This window comes from Babylonia areolata, chromosome 27, assembly GCF_041734735.1.
Source record: "Babylonia areolata isolate BAREFJ2019XMU chromosome 27, ASM4173473v1, whole genome shotgun sequence".
In the NCBI taxonomy this organism is placed as follows: domain Eukaryota; kingdom Metazoa; phylum Mollusca; class Gastropoda; order Neogastropoda; family Buccinidae; genus Babylonia; species Babylonia areolata.
The window spans coordinates 11,725,104-11,744,931 of NC_134902.1; the positions used below are offsets into that span (position 1 = coordinate 11,725,104).

At 48.3% G+C, this 19,828-nt stretch overlaps 1 protein-coding gene across 1 annotated transcript in view; it reads left to right on the forward strand.

The window, feature by feature from the left end:
* Window positions 1-19,828, forward strand: part of LOC143301590 (uncharacterized) — a 52,337-nt gene that overhangs the window by 20,157 nt on the left and 12,352 nt on the right. Inside the window, exons 5-10 of the mRNA XM_076615982.1 lie at window positions 1,642-1,778; window positions 3,085-3,207; window positions 7,726-7,895; window positions 9,519-9,699; window positions 10,891-11,004; window positions 12,094-12,207. Of these exons, the coding sequence (XP_076472097.1) occupies window positions 1,642-1,778; window positions 3,085-3,207; window positions 7,726-7,895; window positions 9,519-9,699; window positions 10,891-11,004; window positions 12,094-12,207 (839 nt within the window). The remainder of the gene's footprint in view (window positions 1-1,641; window positions 1,779-3,084; window positions 3,208-7,725; window positions 7,896-9,518; window positions 9,700-10,890; window positions 11,005-12,093; window positions 12,208-19,828) is intronic.

The following is a 19,828-nucleotide window of genomic DNA, read 5'->3' on the forward strand; positions in this document are numbered from 1 at the left end:
TGAGGAATCCAAGTGAGATTGTTGTCTAATATGACTCCTAGAACCTTATGATCACGGGAAAATCAATGGCAGACCTGGAGGAATCTAGAGCCAGTTGCATTGCTTGGTTCTAACTTGTTGACAGTTACACGTGACTAAATGCCTACGTTGACCGAACTAAGCCATTGGTCAGTTCCATACTACACACAGTTAGGAGCGGGTTACGACCATACTAGGCTCTTCCGTCCGAGCAATGCAACTGGCTTCTGGTGTACAGTTCTTCTGTGCGGCGCCTCGATTCCTCTTCACGGAGAAGAAGAAGAAGCCTAATGTATACCATAATAACACCAGGGTTTTCGCAAGTTCAGGTTTTTGAGTGACTCGAAATCTAATCATACTTATTGTAACACAGGATTTACATTTGTCTGCATGTTTTGTGTTTTTCATCCATTGAAAAAAAAAAAGAAGTGAACTATGTTCATTGTTGCATGTATTAATCAACATTTAGAAGAAGGTGCGAACATCAGCTGTGTTACCCCTTCACTTCCAACCCCTCACCAACCTGTGCCTCACACCCCCCCCTCACCAACCTGTGCCTCACACCCTCTCCCCACCCCCTCACCAACCTGTGCCTCACACCCCCCCCCCTCACCAACCTGTGCCTCACACCCTCTCCCCACCCCCTCACCAACCTGTGCCTCACACCCTCTCCCCACCCCCTCACCAACCTGTGCCTCACACCCTCTCCCCCCCCCTCACCAACCTGTGCCTCACATCCTCTCCCCACCCCCTCACCAACCTGTGCCTCACACCCTCTCCCCCACCCCCTCACCAACCTGTGCCTCACACCCCCCCCCTCACCAACCTGTGCCTCACACCCTCTCCCCCCCCCCCCCTCATCAACCTGTGCCTCACACCCTCTCCCCCCCCCTCACCAACCTGTGCCTCACACCCTCTCCCCCCCCCCTCACCAACCTGTGCCTCACACCCTCTCCAGCCCCCCCTCACCAACCTGTGCCTCACACCCTCTCCCCCCCCCTCACCAACCTGTGCCTCACACCCTCCCCCCCCCTCACCAACCTGTGCCTCACACCCTCTCCCCCCCCCTCACCAACCTGTGCCTCACACCCTCTCCCCCCCCCCTCACCAACCTGTGCCTCACACCCTCTCCCCCCCCCTCACCAACCTGTGCCTCACACCCTCTCCCCCCCCCCCCTCACCAACCTGTGCCTCACACCCTCCCCCCCCCCAAACCCCCAAGCCCCCATCACCACTTCCAGTTGTGAAGGGGCCGATCACCTCGCAATTCTGCTTTTCACCTGTTTTGTCAGTGTTCAAGGGCTGTCCTTCCTCTCTCTCTGTCTCTCTCTCTCTCTCTCTCTCTCTCTCTCTCTCTCTCTCTGTGTTTCTGTCTCTCTCACTCATTCTGGATGAATATCTTTTCCCTTCATTTATGTGTGTGCTATTTGTCATAGATGTAGATTAGCAAGGACCGATTGGAAGAATAGGCAATGCCTAAAATTTTAACCCTTAAATAAAAAATGTTTTGAGTTCTTAGTTCTGAGATCTCTGTCTCTGTCTCTCTCTCTCTTTGTGTCTCTGTCTCTCTTTCTCTCTCTCTCTCTCACGTGCACACACAAACTAACTGATTGACTGGTGCAGGTTTAACGTGGCGCTGAAGGTGTTCTGCGACGTGCACTACTACGGGCCTGACTGCACGGTTCACTGCACACCCCGGGATGACGACGAGGGACACTACACCTGTAACCCCCTCACTGGCCGGCCCGTCTGTCGCATGGGTCAGTCTGTCTGTCTGTCTGTCTGTCTGTCTAGTCCCCGCGTTCGTCAATCTGTACGTTGTGTTGCCGTGAGGTAAAATTAATAAATGATCCCCTGTTTAATTTTTCGATACCCTTTTTATTTCCATTTCTTCTTTACATTCTAATCTTGTCCAGGAATATAACTTATTCCATTTTTTTTTTCTTTTGATTTAAATCTTATTTTGTCAAGTTATAGTAATTAATGATACCCTGTTTAATTTCTGTATAGTTACATATATCGTGCATTTCAATCTCTTCTTTACTTTTATGTCTGAAGTTATCGTTATTATCATTGTTATGATGCTATTTATGTTTGGAGTTATCATTATTATCATTGTAGTGATGCTATTTGTTTATGTTTGGAGTTATCGTTATTATTATTGTGTTGATGCTATTTGTTTATGTTTGGAGTTATCGTTATTATCATTGTTATGATGCTATTTGTGTTTGGAGTTATCGTTATTATCATTGTTATGATGCTATTTGTGTTTGGAGTTATCGTTATTATCATTGTTATGATGCTATTTGTGTTTGGAGTTATCGTTATTATCATTGTTATGATGCTATTTGTTTATGTTTGGAGTTATCGTTATTATCATTGTTATGATGCTATTTGTGTTTGGAGTTATCGTTATTAGCATTGTTATGATGCTATTTGTTTATGTTTGGAGTTATCGTTATTATCATTGTTATGATGCTATTTGTTTATGTTTGGAGTTATCGTTATTAGCATTGTTATGATGCTATTTGTTTATTGATGTTAGATGGCGTTTCGCATGGAGTAAGCGACTGTAGAGTATGTATAATGTTATGTTTGTGTTGTTATTTTCATCAGTATCATCTTTATGGCTATCATTTTAAATGTTGACATTAATGTTGCTGCTACTGTTCTTGTTACCGTTCTTCTTCCTGTTATTTCATTATCTTTCATCACGGTCATCGTTATTGTTTTTACTGTATACGTTAACATTTATGTGACCGTAGGGCTGTTACTGTTCTTGATTCTGTGGTTCTTGTTATTGTTTGTTTTTGTCATGAAAATCCTCAGATGAACCACCCATACCTTTAACTTGATATGAATTTTACATGGACTGAACTTTGGCGAATTTTAAAAAAAAAATTAATCGCTATTTTAATCGATCTTTTAACATTATTTTGTGTTCTCTTTGACTGGTTTTAAGAAGTGAACTGATATTCAGCCCTAAATTGGCCCCCCTTTGACATCTGCTCGGCAATAAGCAGCATGGACTGATTTGATTTGATACATACCTGCTTGCTGTGACAGGTTGGTCAGGTGAGGACTGTCTGACCAACATCGACGACTGTGTGGGCCACAGGTGTTTCGTCGGGGCCACCTGTGTGGACGGCCTGGGCTTCTACACCTGTCTTTGTCCACCTGGACGGACAGGTGAGGTGATGATTGACTGATTGATATGAATACTTATATAGCGCCTATCCTCGGTCGGAGACCAAGCTCTAAGCGCTTTACAAACACGGGGTCATTTGCACAACAGGCTGCCTACCTGTGTAGAGCCGACTGACAGCTGCCATTGGGCGCTCATCATTTGTTTCCTGTGTCATTCAATCAGATTTCAGTCACGCACCCATACACACTCAGACAGACATGTAACATTTTACGTGTATGATCGTTCTGTTTATTTACCCCGCCATCTAGGCAGCCGTACTCCGTTTTCGGGAATTTGCATGTAAGGTATTTTCGTGTTACCATAACCCACCGAACGCTGACATGGATTACAGGATCTTTAACTTGCGTACTGGATCTTCTACGATCACTGGCAGGTCTGCATGTATGTTGACCTGGGAGATCAGAACAGTCTCCACGCTTTACCCACCAGGCGCCACCGAGATTCGAACCCGGGTGATGAGGGGAAAGGAGCGAGGAGAATTCCTTTCTACTCCTTTCCCTATTTATCCAAACCGCCAGAATGGATAAATATCGTTTATCTTTTTTTTTGGTCTGAATAAACGTGTTCACCAGGATTTCAGTAGTAATTATGAAGAACTGGTGATTTATACAGGGAGGAAAATGTCTACAGGGAATGTAGGGTCTGTGGAAAAAGCAATAACATGTTTGTGATAACAAAGTGTCTTGATTTGGTGATAACAAAGTGTCTTGACTGAACAAGGTGAAGGAAGAATGAGTACAACAGAATTTAAATCAAACGTCATTTTGAACTGGATTCGGAGATTCGCAAGAAGGCTACGGAGAAGGTGTGATTATGCTATTGAAAAACAAACGGTGATTCGCAATGTTAAAAAAAAATCCTCTTACATTAAAAAGAAATGCTGGACTTGTCAAAAGTAGTAACAGACTGCAGTGTACAATTTTTGGGACTATAAAATAACTGATTAAAGTTCTGAGAAACAATATGGACAGTGCTGATCCTTTGAAGGTTGACCTTGGTACCGTACAGGGCAGGTTTGAAAGACGCTGTGCATGAGAAGCAGATGAATTCTGTTTAATGGAGTGTTGAATCAAAGGAATGTCTGAAATAACCTTTATGGAAGTACAATTAAAGAAAATAACTTTTAATGGACTTCGTAAATGGAAGTTTTTAACAAGAAAAACAGTCGATAATAACTGTGGAAGACGGGAGCAATAGCCGAGCGGTTAAAGCGTTGGACTTTCAATCTGAGGGTCCCGGTTTCGACAGTCTAATATCATCATCTTAGATGAACAGACTATAAACGAATAAACGAACGTCCTGGGTTCGAATCTCGGTGACGGCGCCGGGTGGGTAAAGGATGGAGATTTTTTCGATCACCCAGGTCAACATATGTGCAGACCTGCTAATGCCTGTGCATACGCAAGCAGAAGATGAAATACGCACGTTAAAGATCCTGTAATCCATGTCAGCGTTCGGTGGGTTATGGAAACAAGAACATACCCAGCATGCACACCCCCGAAAACGGAGCATGGCTGCCTACATGGCGTGGTAAAAAAAACGTTCATACATGTCCACTCGTGTACATACGAGTGAACGTGGAAGTTGCAACCCACGAATGCAGAAAAAGAAAAAAAAAGAGAGAAGAATTTGGAGAAAAAAAAAAAAAAAATCCACCTCAATGCCAACGTTCCCAGTGTATATGACACACACAGCATGTCAAGTTCCAATCAAAGGGCTGGGTGGGACTGAGAACGACAGAGAACTATTGTGCTTCGCTGAAGCTTGCTTTCTATGCTTGTGGTGTGTCTTCTGCATGTTAGTGAAGAGAACTAGATATTCGACATAATGAAAGAATATGTTTAAAGTGTAACTCTGGAGAACTTGGAAATGGGTATCATTATATTTCTAAGAGTTCTTTATTTATCAATAATCATTATCAATGGGGTTTTTTTTCCACGAATACAGAATAAAATAATTATCTGAAAATCAATTCCTGCAGACGATCAAATGTTCGGAGGTTCCATGCTAGCAATAGTAAACCTCGCCTCACGAAATCAATAACTTTTCTTTGTGTGATAATCAAATCTTTCGATCTGGCGAGTTTTAGCAGGACCTGCAGTTACAGCCTCCGTTGTTTATTATTGAGCAAAATTCACGCGGTTTTGATTGCTGTTTTTAAATTTGTATATTACCAGTATTTATTGATTGAAAATTGATGTTTTCGTGTATTTTTCCATGTACCCTTGTCTTGTTCACACAAGAAGCCCCGTGTCACTGTGTGAGGGATGTTTCAGGTGTGGTGTGTCACTGTGTGTGGGATGTTTCAGGCGTGGTGTGTCACTGTGTGAGGGATGTTTCAGGTGTGGTGTGTCACTGTGAGGGATGTTTCAGGTGTGGTGTGTCACTGTGTGAGGGATGTTTCAGGTATGGTGTGTCACTGTGTGAGGGATGTTTCAGGTGTGGTGTGTCACTGTGTGAGGGATGTTTCAGGTGTGGTGTGTCACTGTGTGAGGGATGTTTCAGGTGTGGTGTGTCACTGTGTGAGGGATGTTTCAGGTGTGGTGTGTCACTGTGTGAGGGATGTTTCAGGTGTGGTGTGTCACTGTGAGGGATGTTTCAGGTGTGGTGTGTCACTGTGAGGGATGTTTCAGGTGTGGTGTGTCACTGTGTGAGGGATGTTTCAGGTGTGGTGTGTCACTGTGTGAGGGATGTTTCAGGTGTGGTGTGTCACTGTGTGAGGGATGTTTCAGGTGTGGTGTGTCACTGTGTGAGGGATGTTTCAGGTGTGGTGTGTCACTGTGAGGGATGTTTCAGGTGTGGTGTGTCACTGTGTGAGGGATGTTTCAGGTGTGGTGTGTCACTGTGTGAGGGATGTTTCAGGTGTGGTGTGTCACTGTGTGAGGGATGTTTCAGGTGTGGTGTGTCACTGTGTGAGGGATGTTTCAGATGTGGTGTGAGGGATGTTTCAGGTGTGGTGTGTCACTGTGTGAGGGATGTTTCAGATGTGGTGTGTCACTGTGAGGGATGTTTCAGATGTGGTGTGAGGGATGTTTCAGGTGTGGTGTGTCACTGTGTGAGGGATGTTTCAGGTGTGGTGTGTCACTGTGTGAGGGATGTTTCAGGCGTGGTGTGTCACTGTGTGAGGGATGTTTCAGGTGTGGTGTGTCACTGTGTGAGGGATGTTTCAGGTGTGGTGTGTCACTGTGTGAGGGATGTTTCAGGTGTGGTGTGTCACTGTGAGGGATGTTTCAGGTGTGGTGTGTCACTGTGTGTGTGGGATGTTTCAGGTGTGACGTGTCACTGTGTGAGGGATATTTCAGGTGTGGTGTGTCACTGTGTGAGGGATGTTTCAGGTGTGGTGTGTCACTGTGTGAGGGATGTTTCAGGTATGGTGTGTCACTGTGTGTGGGATGTTTCAGGTATGGTGTGTCACTGTGTGAGGGATGTTTCAGATGTGGTGTGAGGGATGTTTCAGGTGTGGTGTGTCACTGTGAGGGATGTTTCAGGTGTGACGTGTCACTGTGTGAGGGATGTTTCAGGTATGGTGTGTCACTGTGTGAGGGATGTTTCAGGCGTGGTGTGTCACTGTGTGAGGGATGTTTCAGGTATGGTGTGTCACTGTGTGAGGGATGTTTCAGATGTGGTGTGAGGGATGTTTCAGGTGTGGTGTGTCACTGTGTGAGGGATGTTTCAGGCGTGGTGTGTCACTGTGTGAGGGATGTTTCAATCGTGGTGTGTCACTGTGTGAGGGATGTTTCAGGTATGGTGTGTCACTGTGTGAGGGATGTTTCAGGTGTGGTGTGTCACTGTGTGAGGGATGTTTCAGGTGTGGTGTATCACTGTGTGTGGGATGTTTCAGGTGTGGTGTGTCACTGTGTGTGGGATGTTTCAGGTGTGGTGTGTCACTGTGTGTGGGATGTTTCAGGTGTGGTGTGTCACTGTGTGAGGGATGTTTCAGGTGTGGTGTCACTGTGTGAGGGATGTTTCAGGTGTGGTGTGTCACTGTGTGAGGGATGTTTCAGGTGTGGTGTGTCACTGTGTGAGGGATGTTTCAGGCGTGGTGTGTCACTGTGTGTGGGATGTTTCAGGTGTGGTGTGTCACTGTGTGTGGGATGTTTCAGGTGTGGTGTGTCACTGTGTGAGGGATGTTTCAGGTGTGGTGTGTCACTGTGTGAGGGATGTTTCAGGTGTGGTGTGTCACTGTGTGAGGGATGTTTCAGGCGTGGTGTGTCACTGTGTGTGGGATGTTTCAGGTGTGGTGTGTCACTGTGTGAGGGATGTTTCAGGTGCGGTGTGTCACTGTGTGTGGGATGTTTCAGGCGTGGTGTGTCACTGTGTGTGGGATGTTTCAGGTGTGGTGTGTCACTGTATGTGGGGTGTTTCAGGTGTGGTGTGTCACTGTGTGTGGGGTGTTTCAGGTGTGGTGTGTCACTGTGTGAGGGATGTTTCAGGTGTGGTGTGTCACTGTGTGAGGGATGTTTCAGGTGTGGTGTGTCACTGTATGTGGGATGTTTCAGGCGTGGTGTGTAACGCGGAAATCAACGAGTGTGCCAGCCACCCGTGTCGGAACGGGGGCACGTGCTCTGATCTCCGCGACAGCTTTGTGTGCTACTGCACCCAGGGCTGGACTGGCCACCTGTGTGACACACCCGTTATGGACTGTGTACCCGGCTTTTGTTTGAATGGGGTAGGTTTTGCTGTTTACCTTTTATGCGTTGTGTGCGCGTGTGTCTTGGGGGGTGCGTGGGTGCGTTGTGTGTGTGTGTGTGTGTGTGTGTGTGTGTGCATTTCTTGAGATTAGTTTAAAGACGAATTTCCCTCAGATTACCCCTTGGTTTCTGACAGAATAATTTCTTGAAGTTTTTTCTACGTTTAAAGAGACGACTTCCCCTCTTTATCCTTTTTTGTGACAACGAATTCGCCCTAGATTATACTTGCCTGTTTTATGTGACACCCCCCCACCCCCCCCCCTCAAACAGATCCGAAGCCGATCGTAGTGAGCGAGATGGAGTGTAGAGGTGAAGGCAGCTGCAGAGATAGGAAGGGGCAGTTTTGTGAATACATCTATAACATAGAGTGCTGATCTTGTACTTTATTCGGTGTGAGACAGGGAGCCTGTGGAGATGTTGCAAAAGAGGAGTGATGTGCTCAGATCTTTTCTTTCTGAGGACGAGTCGGGCAGCAGAGTTTTGTATGCGCTGAAGGGACTGAATGGATGAAGCAGGCAGACCAGACAATAGAGAGTTACAGTAGTCAAGGCGAGAGAGAATGAGAGAAACGACAAGTCTAGATGTTGCGTCAGTGGACAGATATTTCCGGACGGCACTGATGCACTGCAGTTGACAGTAACAGGACTGACATGTCTGACTGATAATTTTTTGCATGGACAGTGTGTTGTCAAGGACAGCACCGAGATTCCTGACTGACGTGGAAAGAGGGATGGTTGTACTGCCAAGTTTGATTGTGTCAGTTGTGATGGAAGAGAGTTTTTGTTTAGTTCCTATGATCATTGCTTCAGTTTTTTCCGCGTTCAATTGTAACTTATTTCGAGTCATCCAGTTTTGAATGTCCAGGAAGCAGCTGAATATTTCTTGCGGGAGCGAAAACAATTTTTCAGGGGTATCACTCTTCTGGAGTTGAGTGTCATCAGCATAAGAATGATGACTGATATTATGGCGGTTGATAATTTCAACGAGAGGAGCAGTGTACAGTGTGAAGAGCACTGGGCCTAAAACAGATCCCTGTGGGACTCCATGTTCGATTTTAACAGGTTCAGATTGGAAATTATCAACAATGACAGACTGGAATCGATCAGTGAGATCAGATTTGAACCAGTTTAGAACAGTGCCGTTGATACCAAATGTAAAATGAAGACGGGAAAGAAGGATTGAATGGTCTATCGTGTCAAAGGCGGCTGACAAGTCGAGAAGAGTGAGAAGGGAAATTTTTCCTGAGTCGGACGCTATCAGTAGATTGTTCAGAATGTGGAGGAGAGTGGTTTCGGTGCTGTGGTCAGCACAATAGGCGGTGGTTGTTGAGCTGCTTGAGGACAGCTCTTTCAAGGAGTTTGGACATGAATGGAAGATTAGAAACTGGTCGATAGTTTTTCAAAATGTTTGCGTCAAGGTTGGGTTTCTTCAGAAGAGGCCGGACGATTGCAGTCTTGAAAGTGGATGGATACGTTCCAGTCATTACTGGAACAGTTTATTACTGTGACGTGAAGACACAGAGATGTTATTACTGTGACGTGAAGACACAGAGATGTTATTACTGTGACGTGAAGACACAGACGTGTTACACTGTTTCACAGGGCACGTGCTATGAGCGAGGCGGCACAGCGGTGTGTGTGTGCCCCCCGGGGTGGTCAGGGCTGCAGTGTGGGGAGGAGGCCCCCCTTCCTGGCTGCAGCAGCTCCCCTTGTGTCCACTCCCTGTCCTGCCGGGACCTGCCCCTGGGGGACTACGTCTGTGACTGCAGGCCTGGCTTCACGGGTGGGTGGCTGTTCCGAGGGGCTGCCTTGCCTCAGTGCGTCTGGCACTGGACACTCTTTTCTTTACTCGTTTCTCTATTTATTCATGTATTTATTTATGTATCTATTTATCCATTTATTCATTCATTAATTTTCTCCATTTATTTTGATGATATTAATACTAAAGCTAGTGCGTTTTTACATAGCACTGAATCTTGTGCAGAGACAATCTGGAGCGCTTTCACAGCAGTCATACACAGCAGGAATAAAAGACAAAACTTATAAAACTTGTATATACAGAAAGCTGGATAAACTACAGACCGGGAAGAGGGAGGGGAGTGTGGATGTTACTTATTTTAAACCTCACTCATTCCCGCAGCATGTGACAGGCCTTCAAGACCTGAGAAGCGTGTTGGGGCAATGCGTAGGTCGTGAATCTGTCCCCTTTGCGCGCCTTTTTTTGGGGGGGTTTGTTTGTTCGTTTGCTTCTTCTTGCAGGTGTGGTGTAGCGTATATGGATCAGTCCGCACCGAGCATCAGGTGTGTACGTGCTAAGACTGGTGCAGCCACACTGAGCACAGACGAGAGACGTGTGTATGTCCGGCGTGGGCACACAGACTTTATGTAGTTTTGTTGCTCACAGCGACAGGCACAATAGCCGAGTGGTTAAAGCGTTGGACTTTCAATCTGAGGGTCCCGGGTTCGAATCTCGGTGACGGCGCCAGGTGGGTAAAGGGCGGATATTTTTCCGATCTCCCAGGTCAACATATGTGCAGAACCCCCTTCGTGTGTATATGCAATCAGAAGATCAAATACGCACGTTAAAGATCCTGTAATCCATGTCAGCGTTCGGTGGGTTATGGAACCAAGAACATACCCAGCATGCACACACCCGAAAACGGAGTATGGCGGCCTATATAGCGGGGTAAAAACGGTCATACACGTAAAAGCCCGCTGGTGTACATACGAGTGAACGGGGGAGTCGCAGCCCACAACGAAGAAGTCGCTCACAGCCCAGCCGACACACATTGCCGGACCAGGGCTGAAGAACTACCAGTAGTGAAGGTGAAGAGGGTGGGGGCACTCCCAGCACAGACAGAGCCTCCAGGAATCCCAAGGGGAGGTGGGGCATGGGGGGAGGAGGGGGATGGGGCATGGGGGGAGGGGGGGGGGTGCCACACAGAGCAGTGACCGTGACCACGGCCTGTTTCAGGCAAGCGGTGTGACGTGGAGGTGGACGAGTGTGCCAGTGACCCCTGTCAGAACGGGGGAGTGTGTGAGGACCTCAACGATGACTACCTCTGTCACTGCACGCCCGGCTTCACTGGTCAGCCCCCTGTCTGTCTGTCTGTCCGTCCGTCCGTCTGTCTGTTTGTCAGTCTGTCTGTCCATCCGTCCGTCTGTCTGCCTGTCCACCCGTCTGCCTGTCCGTCCGTCTGTCTGCATGTCTGTCTGTGCGTCTGTCTGTCTGCCTGTCCGCACATATGTCTGTCTTTCTATCCGTCGGTCTGTCTGTCTTTCCGCTCTCTCTGTCTGTCTGTCCACTGTCTGTCTGTCTGTCCGCTGTCTGTCTGTCTTTCTGCTCTCTGTCTATCCGTTTCCCGCCTGGACTGAAATGGACCCAGCCACACTTAATCATTCCCATTATCCCGTTTACAGTCTGTCTTTCCATCTTATTGCCTGTATTTATTTGTTTGTCCACTATCTTTCTTTCTGCCTCGGAGTGTGTGTGTGTGTGTGTGTGTGTGTGTGTGTGTGTGTGTGTGTGTCTGTCTGTCTGTCTGTCTGTCTGAGTGTGCTCGTCCGTCTCTGTTTTGTCTGACCACCTCTCTCTCCAAACCCTCCCCCACTTTTTTTTCACTTCTCCATCCGTTCCCATGTAAACGGGCTAAAATGAACTCAGTCACAATAAAACCGCTCCAGCAGGCTCTAGTTCTGTCGATTATCCATGACAGTGAAGAATGTTTATGGGTAGCTGACTTCAGCTGAGGCAGGTTCAGACTGGGGAAGGAGAGGACCGGGTCCCGCCTTCATATGTCCAGCACAAGACATAGTGCAATATGAATTCACTGACTTTGCCAGCATACCTCCCACCCTCCACTAGACCTCGAATGGTGCATGCACTAAGCGCGCGTAAAAGAACCTACGGCAACAACAGACAGGGTTGTCCCTGGCAAAAATAAAGAGAAAAAAATCCAGTTTGACAGGAAAACAAAAACACTTGCTGGCAGAAAAAAACAACAACTTGGTGGCGCTGTCAATGTAGCGATGCGCTCACCCTGAGGAGAGCAGGCCGAATTTCACACAGAGAAATTTATTATGACAAAAGAGTAGTACAATACAATAGAATACAATAGAATACAGGACTATGGGACCTGTAACCTTCAGTGTCAGTGAGTGCTGCATGGCTGTGCAGGGAGGGACTGCGACATGGACACTGATGAGTGTGCCAGCGCACCGTGTTTGAACGGCGGGACCTGTCAGGACGGCGACCTGACCTTCACCTGTCTGTGTCCCCACAACGTCACAGGTGAGCTCCGTGCTGTCTGTGTCCCCACAACGTCACAGGTGAGCTCTATGCTGTCTGTGTCCCCACAACGTCACAGGTGAGCTCTATGCTGTGTCCCCACAACGTCACAGGTGAGCTCTATGCTGTCTGTGTCCCCACAACGTCACAGGTGAGCTCTATGCTGTCTGTGTCCCCACAACGTCACAGGTGAGCTCTATGCTGTCTGTGTCCCCACAACGTCACAGGTGAGCTCCGTGCTGTCTGTGTCCCCACAACGTCACAGGTGAGCTCCGAGCTGTCCCCACAACGTCACAGGTGAGTTCTATGCTGTGTCCCCACAACGTCACAGGTGAGCTCTATGCTGTGTCCCCACAACGTCACAGGTGAGCTCTATGCTGTCTGTGTCCCCACAACGTCACAGGTGAGCTCTATGCTGTCTGTGTCCCCACAACGTCACAGGTGAGTTCTATGCTGTGTCCCCACAACGTCACAGGTGAGCTCTATGCTGTCTGTGTCCCACAACGTCACAGGTGAGCTCTATGCTGTGTCCCCACAACGTCACAGGTGAGTTCTATGCTGTGTCCCCACAACGTCACAGGTGAGCTCTATGCTGTCTGTGTCCCCACAACGTCACAGGTGAGCTCTATGCTGTCTGTGTCCCCACAACGTCACAGGTGAGCTCTATGCTGTCTGTGTCCCACAACGTCACAGGTGAGTTCTATGCTGTGTCCCCACAACGTCACAGGTGAGCTCTATGCTGTCTGTGTCGCACAACGTCACAGGTGAGCTCTATGCTGTCTGTGTCCCACAACGTCACAGGTGAGCTCTATGCTGTGTCCCCACAACGTCACAGGTGAGCTCTATGCTGTCTGTGTCCCCACAACGTCACAGGTGAGCTCTATGCTGTCTGTGTCCCCACAACGTCACAGGTGAGCTCTATGCTGTGTCCCCACAACGTCACAGGTGAGCTCTATGCTGTGTCCCCACAACGTCACAGGTGAGCTCTATGCTGTGTCCCCACAACGTCACAGGTGAGCTCTATGCTGTCTGTGTCCCACAACGTCACAGGTGAGCTCTATGCTGTCTGTGTCCCACAACGTCACAGGTGAGCTCTATGCTGTCTGTGTCCCCACAACGTCACAGGTGAGCTCTATGCTGTCTGTGTCCCCACAACGTCACAGGTGAGCTCTATGCTGTCTGTGTCCCCACAACGTCACAGGTGAGCTCTATGCTGTGTCCCCACAACGTCACAGGTGAGCTCCGTGGTGTCCCCACAACGTCACAGGTGAGCTCTATGCTGTGTCCCCACAACGTCACAGGTGAGCTCCGTGGTGTCCCTTCCCCCCAACATGCACACTCTCAGAACCATACACGACATGCAACACACCGTACAACACCCGAACTTACAGACAGGATTCATGTCCGTGCGTACAACATAGCAACTTGACCCAGACACGGATTCAACTTTTTTTGTGTTTTACAATGGCATAGCATTCATAATTTCATCGTTCCTTAAATAAGATAATGAATAAATCATTTGACAACGCTTCATGAGTTTTTACATATTTGGCGTATAGACATACCGACGGGCATACACACATACGCACACATAACACACACGCGCGCGCGCGCGCACGCACACACGCAAGCACACACACACATACGTGCGTGTGTTCGCACACGTACTCTCTTATAACTCCACAACTAAGTTTGTGGAACGTTCAAATATAGGATTCAACTTTTCAGTCGTATAATCTGCATGGCGTGTCTCATTTTCACACGCTTCATATTTTAACCCACGATGACAGAGATCTGTTCGATAATTCACATCATTGTACGTTTTGTGAGTGTTACGAGTTTTTAAACTAGAAGAACAAAAAGTTCTAGAAGAGTGGTAGGTGGAAAGAGGAGTGGGTAACCCGTCAAATAGCAAAAAGCAAGATCTGCAGCTTTCCATTCATATCTTAAACGCATTCTACCCCACAGCTACACGCCTGCAACAGCTGCCCTGGACCAGCACTATTTGAGACAACTGCAGTGAAACTCCCCCCCCCCCCCACCCCCCACCGCCACAAAACAACAACAAAACAAACAAAACAAAAAACAAAAACAATAACACAGGGTGGTTCACAAAAATGGCGAAAATCAATGAAGAATTGTCGATTTGACAGGTTGAACAAAGCTTGTTTTCATGCTTCCGGATTCTGCGAACCGTTCAGCTTGAAACTACCAACTGTACCAAGCAAGAATGAACTAAATTAGAACAGCGCGTTGGTATGAGAATAACTCGTACCTGGTCCACAGGGGGTGTAATCGTGGCACGAAATAACTCGTACCTGGAGTGGATGTGTGAACAGTCCCACCCGATACGTCTGGGGAGGTGTTATTTGATGAACAGCAGAGTGGTGGCCTGCTGGAAGACCGCCCCACCACAAAGCGGGCGTCTAGGTGTCTGTGGGTTCAAGTCCCAAACAAACATGGATTTTCATTCACCTCCCCCGTCCTGCCTCTACATCTACCAGACTTTTTGTGGTGGTCTGGATGCTAGTACTTTGAATGATACGATAAGCAGAGGTGAAATGTGATGTGTTAGCGTGCACTTAGCACTTGTAAAAGAACCCACAGCAACGTGAGCCAAAAATATTAAGGTAATCAACTTTGATAGTAAAACAAGCACATAATGATGTACCTGCAGACAGACTAGAAGAAAGGGAAAAAGTTGATAAATTATGGTGATGCGCAGTACCCACGGAGAGCAGCTTGAATTCCGGGCTGAAATCTGCTATGGCTGAAGTGCAAAACAGTGCAAAACAAAAACAAACAATACACTACACTACACTACACTACAGTGTCAGGTCAGGTCATTAGATCTGCTACTGGTAACCTGTAATCCAGTACAACCTGTTCAGGGTCGGGTTGCCGACGACTAAACCGGCACTCCCACCACTCCCTTCTGGGACTGGCGAGGCGGGTGGCTAGACACCCTTATGGAGATCCATAAAAGGGCGTCGGCTCAGGAGAGCCACCGACGGCCATCTAGCTCCACCGTGCTGTGTGCATGCCACACGCAGTTGGCCCCCGGGGTGTGTCTACCCATGCATGCGAAGTCTGGATCCGGCAGAATCTGCGGAAGAAACCTATCGGTTCAACGGAGAGGAAGGCGGTTACAGCAACGCACTGTGGAGTGCAGAGAGCAAGATGAGACACCGAAAGGATATCTTGGTCATCCACTGCATCCGTGCTCATCCTCCAGTCGTCTCGACTTAGTCTTGCCACTGGAAATTGGTGGACCCGGACGAGAGAGTGAGGTCGACGTTGCGCAACTCCTCTTCACTTTAAACAAACTCATCGCGCAAGTCATCAGTCATCCAAAATGACCTTTCATCCTTCATCATTTCATCACCCCCAAGTCCTGTGGCGACAGGCGAGCGACGAAACGACAGGTGTGGGTACACTGGCAGTCGCAGCCGCAGACCTGCACGCGCGCAGGCGGCTCAGGCCATAGGGTCGTTCTTCGTCGACAGGAGCAGCGATGGAGCTCGGCAGCCGTCTGAGCGTCTGAGCAGCCCTCTTTAGGAATGCACTGCTCACCTCCCTGGCATGAGGAAGGGGCTAGAAAAGGTGCCCTAAAAATTGCCTGCTCCATATCACCCTGGCCAGCATACCGCGGCTGGCGGGGACCCTACATCAGCGGTCGAAACAAAGAGAAAGAAAAGAAAAAAGCAAGGATCGTTCCTCTCACCATTGGTGCTTGGAACATAAGGACTCTCCTGGACAGAGATAACGCGGACAGACCCCAAAGGAGAACAGCACTAGTTGCATCCGAACTCGCCAGATACAATATCGACATCGCAGCCTTGAGTGAGACTCGGCTTGCAGGCGAAGGCGAGCTCTGTGAACGGGGATCTGGTTACACCTTCTTCTGGAGTGGACGAGGAAGCGAAGAGCGACGTGAGGCTGGTGTTGGTTTTGCAGTAAAAACAGCACTTGTCAGCAAGCTAGCTGGAATCCCAAAGGGAGTCAACGATAGGCTTATGACCATGAAACTCCCACTGGCATCTGGCCAGAAGCACCTCACCATTGTCAGTGCCTACGCCCCAACCATGACCAACCCGGATGAAGTGAAGGCGAAGTTCTACGAGGACCTTCACTCTGTCATTGCTGCCATCCCTAAAGCAGACAAGCTCATCATTCTTGGGGACTTCAATGCTAGAGTTGGCTCTGACTACATCTCCTGGGATGGAGTGATTGGAAAGCACGGTGTGGGCCACTGCAACCCAAATGGATTGCTTTTGCTTCAGACATGTGCAGAGCACGAACTGCTGATAACCAACACAGTTTTCTGCCTCCCTACCCGTAACAGGACGTCATGGATGCACCCTCGCTCAAAGCATTGGCATCTCATCGATTATGTCATCGTCAGGAAAAGGGATAGGCAAGATGTACGTGTAACAAAGACCATGTGCGGCGCCGAGTGTTGGACAGACCATCGCCTTGTAGTCTCGAAGCTGAATATTCGAATCCAGCCCAAGAGACGCCCCCAAGGCCAGAAGGCTCCAAAACGGCTCAACATCGCTAAGCTGAAAAACATCACCATCAAACAGTCCTTTGTGGAGCTGCTGGAAGATCGTCTGGAATCCGCCTCTCTGAACAACCAGAATGTGGAGTCTGACTGGAGGACCCTGCGTGAGCTGATCTATAGTACAGCTTCAGAGACCCTGGGACCCATGATCAGAAAGCACAAAGACTGGTTTGATGAAAACTGTGATGAAATCAAGCAGCTTCTGGATGAGAAACGCCGTCTGCATCAAGCCCACCTGAGCAACCCAAAATCCACATCAAAAAAGGATGCGTACAATGCCATCCGCAGGACTGTTCAGCAAAAGTTACGCCAGATGCAGGATAAGTGGCTGAGTGACAAAGCTGATGAGATCCAGGGATATGCTGACAGGCACGATATGAAGAGGTTCTATGATGCCTTAAAAGAAGTCTACGGCCCCACATCCTCAGGATCATCCCCCCTCCTCAGTGCAGATGGGAATACCTTGATCACCGAGAAGGAGAACATTCTCGAACGATGGGCTGAGCACTTCAACAGTGTCTTAAATCGCCCTTCCTCCATAAATGATGAAGCCATAGACCGTCTCCCACAAGTCCCCACCAACGAAGCACTGGACGATCCGCCAACACTTCTTGAGACCCAGAAAGCAATCCGTCTGCTATCCAGTGGCAAAGCACCTGGCTCAGACTCCATACCAGCAGAGGTCTACAAGGATGGAGGCACTGTGCTGACTGAGAAGCTTCATCAGCTGTACTCACTCATGTGGAAAGAAGAGACGATCCCCCAGGATTTCAAAGATGCATCTATCATTCACTTGTACAAGCGAAAGGGGAACCGGCAAGCCTGTGATAACCATCGGGGCATTTCCTTGCTCTCCATCGCAGGCAAGATACTTGCCAGGATCCTACTAAACCGCCTCACAGCACACCTTGACCAAGGTCATTTGCCTGAGAGCCAATGTGGATTCCGGAAAGAGCGCGGAACCACGGACATGGTGTTTGCTGCAAGGCAGCTGCAAGAGAAATGTCAGGAGCAAAATGCTGATCTGTTCTCCACCTATGTCGACCTCACTAAGGCCTTTGACACCGTGAGTAGAGAGGGACTGTGGAAGATCATGGCCAAGTACGGATGCCCTCGGAAATTTATTTCCTTGGTCAGCCAATTCCATGAAGGCATGCAGGCTCGAGTCCAGGACAATGGCGAAACATCTGCTCCTTTTGCTGTCACAAATGGTGTCAAGCAAGGCTGCGTCCTGGCTCCAACGCTGTTCACCCTCATGTTCTCTGCAATGCTTACTGATGCCTTCAGAGATGGCGATGTTGGAATCGGCCTAAAGTACCGAACAGATGGCAAGCTGTTTAACCTCAGAAGGCTTCAAGCAAAAACGAAGGTCATGACAGACATCATCAGAGACTTTTTGTTTGCTGATGACTGTGCCCTCAACGCTGGATCTGAAGCTGACATGCAACTCAGCGTCGACAAGTTTGCCACTGCCAGCAGGAACTTCGGCCTTACCATCAGCACGAGGAAAACTGAAGTTCTCCATCAGCCAGCCCCAGGGAAACCCTACGTTGAGCCCAACATCACAGTCAACGGTCAGAGACTCAGTGCGGTGGAGCGGTTCACATACCTTGGCAGCACACTGTCACGAAATGCGACCATCGACGATGAAGTGAATGTCAGGATTGCAAGAGCAAGTGCAACTTTTGGTAGACTCAGTGCAAATGTCTGGAACAGAAGAGGCGTTAGTCTTGAGACCAAGCTAAAGGTCTACAGAGCAGTAGTTCTCCCCACACTACTGTACAGCTGCGAAACTTGGACAGTGTACCAACGACATGCCAAGAAGCTGAACCACTTCCACACAACATGCCTCAGGAAGCTACTGAACATCAAGTGGCAAGACAGGACCCCAGACACAGAGGTGCTCGCAAAAGCCACCCTTCCCAGCATCTTCACCATCCTGATGCAGTCCCAGCTTCGCTGGGCTGGACACGTGGCACGCATGCCAGACCATCGGCTGCCCAAAAGGCTCTTCTATGGCGAGCTGCAACAAGGGAAGAGATCACACGGAGGTCAGAAGAAGCGCTTCAGAGATACTCTGAAAGTCTCTCTGAAAGCGTTTGATATCAACCCTGACTCCTGGGAGGAATCTGCAGTGGACCGTAACAAATGGCGCGCTGCTGTGCACAAAGGCGCCAAGTTGTGCGAGGCCAACAGGACTGCTGCAGCTGTTCAGAAGAGGCAGGCCAGAAAGTCACGGGCAAACAAGCTCCCTGACAATGATATGCCTGTCTTTGTCTGCCCCAACTGTCAGCGAACATTTCGTGCGCAGATTGGACTATTCAGCCATCTGCGCACTCACAGATAGACTCATGAGCATCCTTCCCCCCACCCCACCACCACCCTCCCCCCATCCCCAATCTGGATGACATCGATGGTCATCATCGATCTCGATGGACACACCATATACCATACCATACTACAGTGAATTAAAATGCAAAATAGTGCAAAACAAAAGAAAACAATACAATACAATACAATACAATACAAAACAATACCTGACGCTTTCCATGGTGGTCCTGTGGTTGTGGCGCAAAGCCATCGACAAAATGCGAGACATCCCTTTGAAAGGACTAGTTTGGAAAGGGGCTGTCACTCTGGTTTCCAGGCCAGATATGAAGCTTCTGTTATTTCCCTTCGCTTAAGATGTGCATATACATTTCATTTGATTTCATCTGTTTATTTGTTTCATTATAATCAACATTATCATTCTTTCTTTATTACAGAACTACCCGGGATATGCTGGCAAAGACGCAGCACAGACTCTGTCTGTCTGTCTGTCTGTCTGTCACACACACACACACACACACACACACACACACACACACACACACAATGACACACCACGTTCACATTGTGTCCATAAATCCTTCATTTTTTATGGTAGCAAGTAAACATATCAGTTAGTCTGAAGTTCATTATTGTCAATTAAACACCGGCAACTTTATTATGACGTTGTACTGATACCCCTACACGCACGTGTGTGTGTGTGTGTGTGTGTGTGTGTGTGTGTGTGTGTGT